Here is a 14,981-nt window from a genome sequence, read left to right on the forward strand (position 1 = left end):
TCAGCAATTGTAAACTGAACATAACCAATGAAAATGTCTCAATAAACTGAACACACCAACTGTGATGTAAAAATGTACTGGACACGTCCAATTGTGATGTCAAGTAATCTGAAAACACGCAACTGTGATGTCACATGAATGGAACACATCCAACTGTGATGGCAGTCAGGTCATAAACCTGTAATATGAACATGATACAACATGTATTGTAGGACTGTGAAGATGATAAGTACCCTATGACATGTACAAATGTGATCGTATCAGTGGTTTGTACAAACATTATACATATGTTCTTTATACTGAGAAAGACAGAGACTGAAATGACATTGATGGAAAAAGGGTCAAAATGCTGTTGACAGTGATTTAATAAAATTATACAGGAGGATTCTGTGAACAGCAGTCATGTTTCCCTGCGTCATCATGTTTGTCCTGTTTTCAGAAAAAATGATCTACTGTCGCAGTACCTTCAACACATAATAGAAACCAAAAGCAAAGTTTAGTAGGTAATTAGTAAGTAAAATGAAAAAATGTTCATAGTATTTTCTGCAACTAAGCAACCAGTCGACCAGAGTATACAATCTGCTACCTGCTTCCACTTGCATGCCCATGCCCAGTGTAAGTGAATGCTTACATATGTGTTTTCAGGTGTGTTGTACGGACGGAGATTATTTCTGAAACACTAAAGCACTAAAACTCTCGTCTCGACAGAGATCGTTCTCCTTTTGTTTTCCTCTATGTGATTATGTGTTTTAATACAGCTGAATGGATGTTCTCATGACATATTTTTCTGCTTCTGTTGTCAGATACAGGAACGAGCATGACATGTGATCACAGCTCATAAGCATTTAGTTGACCAGTTTTCAATAAAGGATAAGTCCACCAGTACTTTTATGTCTCCAGAGGAAGCTGCGGTAATCTGATAAGTTGCCACTCAGCAGCTAAATTGCATTGTGGGTAACATAGTTGATAGGTTTTAAAATGCAGTCTTTTGGGCTATATCACTGTTGGACTGTTTCAAAACTAATTATCCAAATGACTACTGCAGAGGCAGAGATATCACTATTTTTAATCCATGCATTCTTCTTCCTTTTCAAAGGACGTGTACAATTGGTGGAGTTACCCTTTAATGAGCTGCTGAGCTGCAGATAAAATTACTATTTTATAATCACAACATTGTCAGAGAAATGACAGCAGCTGTATAGTGAGATCGGTCATACTGACATTTTAAATGAGATGACACCTGAGGTTTACTGCAACAAAAGGTTGTCACATTCAAGTACAGCAGCAAGGCATCTGGTACCACAAATGAGCTGCAAATGTGTACTTAAGCTCGTAAATCAAGATCAGTGTCGGAATAACAAACAGAAAGAGTGCAGATTTGTGCCCACTGACGTGTTTTTTTCACTGATCACAAATAAAAGTGAATTGAACGTTCTGAATGTTACTGGATATTTATAACTTGGTTACATCACATAACAAACAATGAACAGTATATGATGCTCACATTGTTCAGAACTCAGGATAACAACAGCTCTACACAGCTCAGTCTCTTCTAAGTGTGTGTATTTATTAACATATAATAAATGTCGGCACTCATCTCAGCGCTGGTAACATGACAACTGGGTAGACATGCTAATTTTTCGCACCTTGTAGGGCGCAATGTTTACAATGCCTGTTGAAGAATATTGGTGCGTTTCCATTCAAGCTGCGCTCGAAGACAAAAGACTGTTTACTTTTGAAGACAGACTGAAGTAAAACATATTGAAAAAGTAACCACGGTAACATTGTCGCTGACCTCCATTTCAGGACTAGATCCTTGTCTGCTGGCACTGCAAATGTCCAACTCTCAACAGAGATACAAGAGAAGTGAGATGTCTCACTCCTTAGGTACTTACATCATTAGCTTCGGGAAAAAACAATGTGTCTACTTCAGAATATTATTGATTAAGACTTGTTAAAACAAGTTTTAATTTCTTCTGAACGTAGTCTGATGAGGTATATAGTCTGCTGCTTTCTGAACTTCCCGGTTTTTCAGCCAATAGTATTATAGTCATATAACAGCATATAAGAATTAAATAATTAAAATAGTAAATAATTCATGTAAGCTGAACACAGCAGAAACATTAAAGTTTGTGGAAAAATCTAGCTTATTGTGATGGATAATACAAATCCCATCTGCCCTGATTCTGCATCTACTGTGAAGTGAAGATCTCACGTGTTGATGGACTTCTTAACCTACAGCAAATACACTCATCTGACCTGGGAAAACTCCCAAGTATGAATTCTGGTTAATTCCAGATTAGAATCTTGGGTAAACAAAAGCAAAAGAAAAAATTAAAAACTAAAATAAATAAATCATGGAATCAGAACTTTCACAGCATTTCAACACTTTTGATATGGATTCATATCTAGGCACTTTTTGGCACTTCATATTCAAAATCTCTCAACATCAAGACAATATACAGTTAGTTTTGTTTCATAAATAAAAATGAGAATTGAACATCTACAGGGTTAGCTGTGATTGGTCAGCCTCGTGTGAATTTTCAAAATCATGGATAGAAACGTGATAGGCTACAGTCAAATCTGTGAGAAAAAACAAACATTTGTGGATAAATTTGTTTACATTTAAAAAAAAAAAAATCATTTGACAAAGTGTCAGCATATTGTGAGAAGACATCTGTGAACCATTTATTTTGGTTGTAAATTCCACACAACATTTGTGAACCTTCATCTTTTTATTAACTATGAAACGGAATCCCTTAATTTTACATCACTTTTTTATCATCAAATTTCTCATCAGCCCATGAGTATTTATGTAGTGAAGGCACATTGATTGGATTCTAAGGGAACTCTCAGTAGGTTGTAATATATCTCATGGTTTCTCTGCACAGTTTAAGGGCTTTTAAAAGAGTAAAAGAAATAGCAAAACAATTGACCAAATAACATGCCATCTCTTCATTAATATCTTAAAGGGGTCTTCATTTTTCAATTTAAAGGTGGTCCAATTTGTAAGATTGTTGACTGTCGTTCCAAGCTCGACAAATACTGATGCTTTGGGTTGGTGACTGGTCTGACCTACCAACCCAAAGCATCAGTATTATAAGAGTTGGGAATGAGATTCAACAATCAACTATCTTACAAAGTAGACCTTTAAGTGCATATTCAAGGATGGTCTTCTATGATATTTGGTCATTTCCAGGGGTGTAGCCATTTAAACCCTGTTAACCATGAAGATAACCCATTAAATATCCTTAATCTATTATAATCCATTCATCTCTCTATTACTAAAGCACACATTCAGTACAGACTCACACCTTAACTAAAATAATTAAGGCCCATGTAAGGTATAAATTAAAATATGGTTTTCACAGTATTTTTCAACTTAAAAGTAAACTGTGCAGTTAATCAGTTAAGATTTTTTAACAAACACTTTGTTTCAGTTGAAGGTATGCAGTGTATTTTGAGGGGTAAATAATAGATTGAACTGTGTTAATTTAAGGAGTTATGTCATAGTGATACATTCAGTTTAATCTTTTGTTTAACAATAATATCTCATAAGGACATTATTGTTTACATTGTACAGTCAACTCATCACATGGCTTTTCATTCAGACCTCAGTCAATCATTCAATAGATTGTAGGCTCAATGATTTGTGTCAATGTTGCAAAAAGTAGAGCTCATTTCTCTCCTCCTTTGTGCATTGTTTCATGTCATGTCATAGCAGCCATACTAAATTCTATAGCTTGCGTTCCCCTGCAAGGATGCTCTGGTAGATACTATCTGTGAGAGGAATGTAGCTCTCCTGCTGGTAGTCCAACACATAGAGAGGATCAGTGACTGTTGAGGGGTTGAAGCCGCTCTGCACCAGCTTGAACTTCTGCTGCTTGAAGGTACTTGTCATTTCCATGAACTCCTGTGGAAAAAACAACAATCAGTGGAATTGCAGGGTATCAGCAGCTTTCACACTGAATTCAAATTATACATATATATGTATGTGTGTATATATATATATATATACATATATATATATATATATATACACTACCAGTCAAAAGTTTGGGCACACCTTCTTATTCAATGGTTTTACTTTATTTTTATTATTTTCTACATTGTAGATTAACACTGAAGACATCCAAACTAAGAAAAAACACATATGGAATTAAGTAGTTATTAAGTGTTAAACAAACCAGAATATGATTTATATTTTATATTCTTCAGAGTAGCCACCTTTTGCTTTGATGACAGCTTTGTACACTCTAAGCATTCTCTCAATCAGATTCATGAGGTAGTCACCTGGGATGGTTTTCAGTTAACAGGTGTGCCTTGTCAAGAGTTAATTTGTGGAATGTCTTGCCTTCTTAATGTGTTTGAGACCATCAGTTGTGTTGTGCAGAGGTAGGGTTGGTACACAGTTCCATTCAGTGAATAGCCCTATTCAACTACTGTTCTAAACCATATTATAGCAAGAACCACTCAGCTAAGTAAGAAACGACAGTCCATCATTACTTTAAGACATGAAGGTCAGTCAATCCGGAAAATATAAAGAACTTTCTATGTATCCTCAAGTGCAGTCGCGAAAACTATCAAACGCATGATGAAACTGGCTCTCATAAGGACCCTCCCAGGAGAGGAAGACCAAGAGTTACCTCTGCTGCAGAGGATAAGTTCATTAGAGTTAGCAGACTCAGAAACCACAAATTAACAGCACCTCAGATTAGAGCCCACATACATGCTCCACAGAGCTAAGTCTCATCCAACATCAACTGTTCAGAGGAGACTGTGTGAATCAGGCCTTCATGGTCGAATTGCTGCAAAGAAGCCACTACTGAGGAAGAACAAGGAGAAGAAAAGTGTTTGGGCCAAGAAACACAAGGATTGGACTTTAGACCAGTGGAAATCTATACTTTGGTCTGATGAGTCCAAATTGGAGATTTTTGGCTCCACCCGCTGTGTCTTTGTGGGACGCAGAAAAGGTGAGCAGGTGGTTTCTACATGTTTGGTTCCCACTGTGAAGCATGGAGGAGGAGGTGTGATGGTGTGGGGGTGATAATTTGGACTATCTGACAGCGGAATCTGACTGCAAATTTATTTAATTGTATTATATTTTTAGTTTTAGTTTTTTTCCTTCCTTTATTTGTGTCTGTCTTTTTGTCCATTTGTGAGGATATGTTTATGTATGTCACCATATAATGATGTGTTTATGTGTATTGTATTTGTATCAAATTAAAGGGACGCTATTCAGTTTTGGACAAGAAATCTAAACTCAGAATTTTAATATCTACAATATTAATGAGGTAATAATACAAACTCAGAAATATTTATCTTTTCCATAACTTAATAAACAAGTTGTTCTCAGAGGAAAACATTCACTAAATCTTGTAAGTTGTCAGGATTTGCTACTTTTATGTGCTTTACAAAATAATAAACTGAAAATCTTTTGCCTTTGGATGACATTTGAGAACTTCACATCAGGCTATGAAAAGTTAATAATATTACTGAGAAAACAATTGATGAATTGATAAATGAAAAATGCAATAACCTTGATTTGCAGTACTCAACATCCACAATGCAGTTCAGGAACTTTTTCAGAAAGCTGTCCAGAACTTTAACTTTACTCTGCCTTTAGAGCAGTGATTCTACTGACTTAATTACATTTTTATCAACTGGTAAAAATATCGGGGAAACTATTAACAAAACCAGCAGAGTCTAATTCTATTGAGACAACACCATCCAGAGCATGGACTGCAAAGTTGAACTAAAAATGCAAAAACTTAACAAGCAAAAGACACTGAGTTCTCCTGCTGTACTGACATTGAACTTGAGAGGAAGGCAGGCCTCTTCAAATACCTTACCTCCCTGTCTGAAGTCTGTCCACATTGTATTTTACATGTCATTTTTCTGTCTAAATAAATTGAGCAAAACCTGAACCTAACTTCAAATATGAAAAAGTATTCACTGTGCAGTAAAATGCTCCCTGTTAGGGTTTTCTTTTTAAATACTGGATAATATATCTGCTGCATTGATGTGCATAACCCAAAAGCCCTATAGGGCTAGTATTACCAGGGGACCTGGTGTGTGTAGAAATGACCACCCTATGTTTGTGTTTGATGTGGAGCACTCTCACAGGATAAGGGAAGTCTATATTTTATTCATACTTAACGACATTATCTCCTGGATATGATGTCAAGGGTCCATGTATCATCAACTTCAGAAGCCAAGCATCTGTTCTTCAGCAGCTATAGTTTAGAGTTGATTTGTTCACAGTATTAATTCACATTTGCAGCTCATTTAGATCAACTAACAGATGCTTTGTGGCTGTACGTTAATATGACAACCTTTTGCTGTGAATAACCTTCTCTGTCCCTTATGTCAAACATCAATATAGCCGATCTCACAGTATAACTCGACTCCTGTTAAACATATCATGAGCCGCCACAGTCAAATGTCATACTTGTTCAGTTGTCTGACAACAGGAAGAACCAGGTCCAAAATCAAAGGATTCACCGACAAATCACAGATTCACTCAGGAGTATTATTATCGCATTTTTACTCTGCAAATTACTGAAAAGTCAGAGTCACAGGGAATGAAGATCACAGACATCCTCTGCAATTATTTCAAAACTCTAAAGCTCCTCAGGTAACACACAAATAGAGCTTTTATTAAGCCTTTTTTCCCCAACTGTTCACTTTTTTGTGCTGAATTAATGTAAACTTCACTATAGGCCTCATAATGCACAAGACTCATCAGCAAATTCAGGATGCAGACCCAGTATGTTAGCATGTCTCTGCTTGTTACCTGAAGCCTTAAGAACAGTGGACGAGCATACGCCGGTAGATCCTTCACCACATGCTCAAACAGCTTCTTCCCATCGAATGTGAGGCCTGGTCTGACAATCATGGCAGCCATTCCTCCTCTGCCCTCATGCCCTGTGGACAGTGGGTCATTGGGAAATTAAATGGCTGCGGAAACATAGAATATGTACTGTATATACTGTATGTGACACATTATTAGGAGGTGATTATTCTGTCTGTACTTAAGTTTTCAAAGGCTTTGTGATTTTGTTTTGAAGCAGTCTTCGGAGCAGAGGTTTATACATACCTGGTACTGCCACTCCATACACATTGACCTCTTGGATAAAATCCACCTGACCAAGAATCTCTGTGACCTCTGTCGTTGCTACATTTTCACCTTTCCACCTGAAATGAGGGAAAAATATGGTACCACTCAAGATGACTAAGATAAGATAACCCTTTACTGATCCCCCTGAGGGTACAGTTTGGAAATAACACACCACAAGTAAATTACTTAGAAAGGTCTATTATTAAGGTAACCACTTCCTGGAAGCTTTTATTTTGTTAACGCCATTTTTACTATTTGAGGCTTTTATTTGGAAGCACTTCCAGTGTATAGCGATTGCAGCAACAGTCAGCAAATTGACATCTGTACAAAACAAACGTTTTTTCTCTGAAATGTAACGCCCCTGTTATTGAAAATCATGAACCTGGCTGGAATGGGAAGAAGATATTATTGTGTTTCCTGGAGAACTATGTAGTTTTGGAGAAGAAATTCAAACTCAGAATTCAAATAATTCACAATATTAATGAGGTAATAATACAAACTCAGAAATATGTATTTACAATTTCTACCTCTATTTGCACATCCATTTTCACTATTTTACTTCCATTTGCACTCCACTTGCACTGTTTACTTTTTGCACTGTTTATTGTAGCTACTGTTAATTTTAATTTTATATATTATATATGTGTAATGTATGTTTTGTAATTTGTATGCTACCGGACACTTGAATTTCCCTCGGGATAAATATAGTATCTATCTATCTATCTATCTATCTATCTATCTATCCAAACCAGCTGTTCTCAGAGGAAAATAAGGTCCCAGAACACTGTTTGAAGCTAGAAAGGTGGCAGGGTCCGCCACATATAAACAAAATAAAACAGTATAAATTATGTTGTCCTTTAAGGTCAGTTTGTTTATTCAGTCATGAAAAAAAAGAGAGTTTGTTTATTTATTATATATATTGTTGTCAATGAAGATCATTCCCTTCTGATAAAAAAAAAATCCCCAACAACACAGTGCACCTTTAACTTGTTTAATGTCTGTTAGAAAGCCTGTCCACGCCCCCTGCAGGTGAGTGCATGCTGCTTTTTGATGACTGTTCAGAGGCCCAGCGGACTCCTTTCTTTCATTATTATTGACCTGTTCGTGCGTTCGTGAGGATGATGTGAGTACTGCACATATAGAGCCTGTTAAGTATCATTATAGAACAAATATATGTTGTAGTTTAACTTTATAGCTTTGACGGTTTGGATTGTAGAGTTGTTACTCGCTCTCGCATGCAAAGCCTTTTTTCCATAGTAAGCTAACAGTTCACTCGTAAATTGTATAACTCGGGTGATCATCCATAACTCCACTAATACATTATCTCATCAGTTAATGTCACAGCCTCTGATTTGCTCTGAGTGTCTGCATGTTGAAATTTGCTGTTATAGTAATGCCTTATTCTGACGTGAATCTCCATTTCTGTATGCTCTGTGTATAGACTTAACTGCCGTGTGCTTAAATGCCTCGTGTCAGTTGTAGTAGCACTAAGGCTAATACTGTGCAATGGAAGATTATGGCTACCGTGTTAAGCCAAGTTAGTGATTATATTAACTGTTGTCGATTAATACAATATTTGTGATTATTATTATATTATAGCCTATCATTATATTGATAGTCCTAATTGTATTCTCCTTTAATTTCTCATAGACCACAAACACAAGCTCAACCCCACACACAGACTCAAGACAAATACAGTCTACACACAATGTGCAGCAATTAAGAAATAAATCCTCTTGTGAACACGATATCTCTTCTCTGGAGTCAAGTCCATATCATATCTGCCACCTCAGCCAGCTATGTCCATTTATATGTGCTGTGGTGAATCTAACAGGTAAAGTGTGTTTAAATATGTTATTGTAAAGGCCATGCCGACGTCAGCTTCTCGCAGAAAAGTTTTACAGTCACGTGACATGTAAACATCTGCTTTCAAGCCTTCCCACATATGTATGCTGCGTGTCAGTGAACTTCACGATTAATTAAGACAGCCTACAGATGTTTGTAGTTTTTTGTGTGGTTGTAAGAGCTTTTTTATGTAATTTATCTGTCAGCTCTTACAGTGTTTACTACAGAAAAAGGAGTAACAGAAAGGAAAGTGAATTTGTGTTTAATTAAGGCTGAAGGCTGAATATAAATAAAGGCTTCTGGATCATCAGTATGCTTCACCATTGTTGGGCTGAGGTTTGCTACAAGTATAGTAAAATAAAATACTACGTCAGGACACAGCAGACTGTTTCAGACCTGCTCTCACCTGCTGTAGTAATACAGAGCCAGCTCTTATCCCATTTTCACCAACCGTCTAATCATTATTCCTTTTTCTTTGAACATCATCAGGTCATTATCCTTTACATTCCAGCCATGCTAGATTTGGCGAGGGATACACAGATATATCAGCTGAACATTAGTATTCGTCTTGCTGACTCCTATCAGGATGACGTTATCTATAGAAGTGGCTGATGTTGATCTGTTGTGTCACATCAATCCCAAACGCTGGCACACCAATGAGCTACTGGCTCGTGACATCCCTGCCATCAGTTTTTAAGGCTTTGTTAGTACCGAAGAATTCTTATCTTAATTTTTCTTAATCTTAAAAATGCCTTTGAAACAGAAAGAATCATTAAAAGTGTTTTTAAGGTTATCTTACAGGTAATCTTTTTTACACATATATATGATTAATGGATTTCTGGGGGAAAGAGTAGATTTATCCCAAAACTCAGGATCCTGCATTTCCCATAATGCAACCTAATAACAGAACCTTCAAGCAAATGAAGTGATGAGTACAAAGTATGACCACTAGACAGCTGTGTTACATTGTGTACAGTGTGTCACTGCATATCCAGGACTACATTAAGAAACGGATCTGTCCTTTTTCTTGTTACTTCTATGGTGTGTTAATAAATGTAACACAGCCATCTAGTGGTCATTCTATGTACTTGTTAAATGTGAGTTCATTTGCTTTCCACTCAGATGTTTGAACTATAGTCCTGACCTGTCTCTGCAAAAAGGAAACTGTGTGCTGAGGGTGACACCCTGTGGAAGGCTGTAGGTGCTCTGTGTGGGTTGTTACTCCGCTTGTTTTAACATCCATCGTCAGGACTTTTAGTCACTCTGCTTCCTCGATTCTGTTTTTAATCCATCTGGGTTGTTACTTAACAAGCATCTTTTTCCTTGTGCCCTGCCAAAGAGTACCTTCATAACATTTTGTTTGAACCTCCGAGCACTCTGGATTCTATCTTTCTGAACTAAAAATCCAGTTTTAGAACAGAACCTATCTCAATATTATTTTGTGTTGTTCAATCCTTTACGTTTAGGTAAGGACGATCATTTTTAAAGAACAATCTGGACCTTAAACAAACTCCATTTCCCATAAACCCCAGACTGTGAGTCCTTGAGACCTTGAGATGAGTCCATTAGTAACTTGTGGCTGGGATGAGTTGAGACATGTCTATAATAACAGCAGGACGGACAGCACTGAGGGCTCCACAGGTTTGTAGACAGCAGAGATTACAGCTAAATACATTTATTTAGCATTTAACATTTACTGAATATTGAAGAGAGCTTCGGTGAGTTTTATGGATATCAAAGTTTCAGTCACAAAAGTGCCTGAACTGCTATGCAGTCAAATTTTCAAGGGAGCTGGAGTTCTTTGTTCAGTAGAAAGTAAACCTCAGGAACATGCTTCATCTCTTTAGAAAAACTGATGAAAGAAATGCTGAATGAGAGACTGATCAGATCATCATGACTGTATATCATGTCTTTGCTTCGCCCTCCCTGCCTAGTAAATGCACACATGTTTGAACTACACACCTCTAGTTTGTATCGCAGCCTTCCTGTCACATGTGTTGTCCTCAAGCCTGATGACATCATGAGACTGAACACCATCACAGGGATGGATGTTTGAAAGGCCCTGGTGTATAGTTCGTACATGCAGTAAAGACATCTCAAACGTGTTATCCCACTTTACCTGAAGGTGTCTCCCACTCTGTCTCTGAAACAGATGAAGCCTTCCTGGTCTTCAGCCATGAGATCACCTGTGTTAAAGTAGGCGTCCCCCTTCACAAACACATTTCTCAACAGCTTCTTCTCAGTCAGCTGTTTGCTTCCAGCATAGCCAAAGAACGGAGTGAGGATGCTCACCTTGGACAGTAAAAGCCCTGTCTCACCTGAGAATGAGAATGGGACAGAAAGTCTTATATGAATACAAATCATTTTTAAGGTGATGTCAACTATCTACAGAGAAAATTATTTTGTGGAAATGTTTAGGAGTTGCGTTCTCACCTCTTTCCACTTGCTGACAGAAACCATGCTGATCTTTCATTGGTTCATCTTTCACCATGTCATACTTTACCAGATTATACTTAAACAGGAGCTGCACAAAAAAGAGAAGAAGAAAGGTAATGTCATTATGACGGCTAGTGTCATTAAAATATAAACTAATTAATGCAACAATCACCCACCAATCAACCTTAATTATCAGGACTAAGACTGGCCCTAACTGCTAAGTCTGTCTTAGTTAAGACCAGTCTTTAGAATTGATTCTACATCGGTTGCACCAACTAAACTTCATCCTAGTCTTAACTATGCAGTCTCAGTGATGCACGGTCATATGACTGCGCCCATGGCTGTTGCCTAGCAGCAGCGTGTGTCACTAGGATACATTTATGTATCGCCGTGGCGTAGCTCCTTTAGGGAACAGGGCAGTACATAATGCATGTGTGTAAGGAGTGTGTGGTGGAGCGAGAGAGTGAGCGGCAGCAAGTGATGGTGAATACAAGTGAAGCAGAGAAGAAAGGTGAGCAGTAAGTTGTAATTTCAACGCTACATTTACAGTGTTGTTACAGTTCCTCAGTGAATAAAAGCTGCAGCTTCTCAAGAACAAAGAAAATCTCCTGTGTGTTGTTTCACATCTGCCACTGTCCCGCTAATGTGTAGCTAATCATTTCTAATTTAACACAAACTAGTGGAGAATCAAAGAGAAAAAAAGGCAATTTCACAGGCACTGACATAATAAAATGTAAAATCTGTACAGCCACCACAAAACAGTGACTGCCAAGCTGTCCAACATCATAACAGAAGCTCTGTGAGTTGTTAAGTGCAGGGAAACTAAAACGCTGGCTATGACAAACTCTGAATATTTATCCCCTCTTGTAAATTCAGCAGATGTAATACATTAGGTAATTCCTTTCTCTGTCTAAAAAAAGCATTGTTTCAGTTAATCCCAGTGTGTTGCAGTATTGACTGCTTAAAAAGGCTTAAACATAGTGCAACCGGCGTAACTGTCAGGTCAGACTTACAACACCAAGTTACGACCAACTTAGTTTAAGACCAGGCGTAAGCCCTGTTGCTGCAAACGGCCCATGATGGTCTTCACAGCAGAAGTTTTGATACATCTCATGATCTTCATCAGCAAACTGTGTTTGCTAAGTTGTTTTGGTAATGGACTGCAAGATATTGTTTAAAGCTATATTTTATTAAAAAACTATAGACCAAATCACTGTGACGTCGCAGTAACAACAGTCACTTCAGGGCAGTCGACTGGTGGATGCTTTCAAATGCAGAGATTTGTGAAAATAGCAAACTTTGTTATTTCTGTTGGCATTTTAGCCGTAACTGTAACATTTAAAAATATATAGTTAAACACTGTGGTCTGACCTCTCTGACATTTCTCTTGTGTTTATTACCAATAAATTCATTATTTCATTAATTTCTCAGGTAATAATGCATGGATCTTGATGACGAATCAGTGAATTTAAGTGGCTGTTATCTGTGAGTGAGTACAATTTGATTCAGATCCAAATAAAAATCTGGATCTAACAGATTTAAATGTCTTTTAATTGATATTGGATTAGGCTTGATTGAATTAAAATACTTTTGGGCCTTTGCGGAGGTATGTGCTCTACGGAGTGCTATTCTAGTTTTATGGTTTTCTAGTGTCTTTGATAAACCAAATCTCCCCAACAGTTACATCTCACCACCAGTTGGACTGCCTGAGAATTAAATCAGACTAATAATTTAAGACTAACAATTAACTGATTCATTGATTTACTGTTAACTATTACACTAATAGGTTACTATTTTGATAATCAATCAATCAGTTTGAGTCATTTCTTAAGAGAGCTAAGGTTAAAATTCTCATCTTCTTAAATGTGAACATTTCCTGGTTTGTCTCCTCCTCTTTGACAGTAAACTGAGACAAATCAACGAATCATTTGATCCAGAAAATAATTGATCAACAATAAAAATAATTGTCTCCACACTAATGTTAGTAAAAGTGTTAATATATGAAAGCACCAAACATGCATTGTAAATGATCATATCATTAACAACACGTTTGATCTCCAGCCCCCCTCCACAGCAGCTTATTTTAAGGATTAGATTGCTCTTATAGGCCCTTCCATGACCCAGGGCACCGGACAACTGACCTGTGTTCTCCCCCTGTGGGCAACCCTGGGGGCAGAGCCAGCGTCTTGTTATCGGAAGGTCGCTGGTTTGATTCCCCTTGTCTACATGCCGAAGTGTCCTTGGGCAAGATACTGAACCCCAAAACTGCTCCTGATATGCTGATTGACACCTTGCATGGCAGCCACCGCCATGAATGTATGAATTACTGTAAGTCGCTTTGGACAAAAGCATCTGCTAATGTAAATGAAATGTAAAGAAATAGCTGCCATATTTAGGTGGCTGGTATCTATATGTTAGTACAATTCTATGTGGATCCAAATAAAAATCTATTAGTCCTCCACAACACAATGGAGATAATGATTCCACCTGCATTGTGTTGTTTCCCTGATGGTCGGCTGTTACAGATCTGGTGAGCTTGAATTATGGTTAAGCAGTTATGGGTGGTTTACAGTTTAGAGTGATACAGGGCTATCCAGTTTGATATTGGATTAAGCTTGATTGAATTAAAGCGGACTGCTGGGCTTTGGCAGAGGTATGTGCTCTACTGAGCGACATTCTAGATACTACATGTTACAGAACTAACAATCCTGTTAACTAAATTAGGATATGTGACATTAAATGATTATGTTGTATAACTTCACTTTTATAATCTTAAACAGTGGCTCAGCAGGACAGGCACTGACAGGTCTAAGAATAGCTGAGGTCAGAGATTAGAGCTAAATACATGTAGCTACTCTTTTGTAACTCCTCTGATTTAGAGCAGCTCCACAGACAAGCATTATTGAGGTTAATACCTACAACAGCCACAGTAAAGCCACTTTACTGGTCATCCTTGGTAACTGTCTAAACAGACTTACAGTTTACTCTCAACAACTAATCAAAGTTGACATTCGTTACCCAGCCTCTTTCAAGTTTCAGCAGCGTAATGATGTTCATGCCCTGACACATTATTTTTACATGAGAGGGTATTTATTATCTTGTCAATCACAAACACTACTATTGCATCACAATTGTAATGTTATTAAAAGGTGCAAGGTAATTTATGGATCATTATACAACACAGGGTTGCATAATGAAATTAAAGGAATAGTTCACTCTAGAACAAAATTCAGTCATTATCGACTCACCCTCATGCTGATGAGAAGTCCGGTGTAGTTTCTTATTCCTCAAAGTGCAGCTGGAGATCCGCGGGGGTACCCTCCTGCAGCAAAAATCCATATAACGGGCGTCAATGGTGTCCGAGACCAAAAGGTCCATAAAACTACACAAAAACTTTGTAATATTCCTCCATACTGCTCGTCCGCTGCACTCCAAGTGTCCTAAAGTGGCGACATTCAGAGTTTACTCGAAACGACGTCATTTAGTACATTTTTCTAGCCTAAACAGTCACTATGCTATATCTGCCTGGAGGCACGCTCCCGCGTGCACGCGAGATTCCCTCACAGCGGTTTGCACACTG

At 37.7% G+C, this 14,981-nt stretch overlaps 1 protein-coding gene across 2 annotated transcripts in view; it reads right to left on the reverse strand.

Moving 5' to 3' along the window:
* Positions 1 to 347: 347 nt before the first annotated feature.
* The window catches only part of slc27a6 (solute carrier family 27 member 6), a 43,519-nt gene continuing 28,885 nt past the window's right edge, over positions 348 to 14,981 (reverse strand). For both annotated transcript variants that reach the window (XM_084383396.1, XM_084383395.1), the window contains exons 7-11: positions 11,399 to 11,489; positions 11,085 to 11,283; positions 7,100 to 7,197; positions 6,797 to 6,927; positions 348 to 3,913 (exon numbers count right to left, since the gene is read on the reverse strand). In XM_084383396.1, coding sequence (XP_084239522.1) covers positions 3,737 to 3,913; positions 6,797 to 6,927; positions 7,100 to 7,197; positions 11,085 to 11,283; positions 11,399 to 11,489 — 696 coding nt within the window. In that variant the 3' untranslated portion in view covers positions 348 to 3,736. The remainder of the gene's footprint in view (positions 3,914 to 6,796; positions 6,928 to 7,099; positions 7,198 to 11,084; positions 11,284 to 11,398; positions 11,490 to 14,981) is intronic.

This window comes from Pagrus pagrus (assembly GCF_965226575.1).
Source record: "Pagrus pagrus genome assembly, chromosome: 19".
In the NCBI taxonomy this organism is placed as follows: domain Eukaryota; kingdom Metazoa; phylum Chordata; class Actinopteri; order Spariformes; family Sparidae; genus Pagrus; species Pagrus pagrus.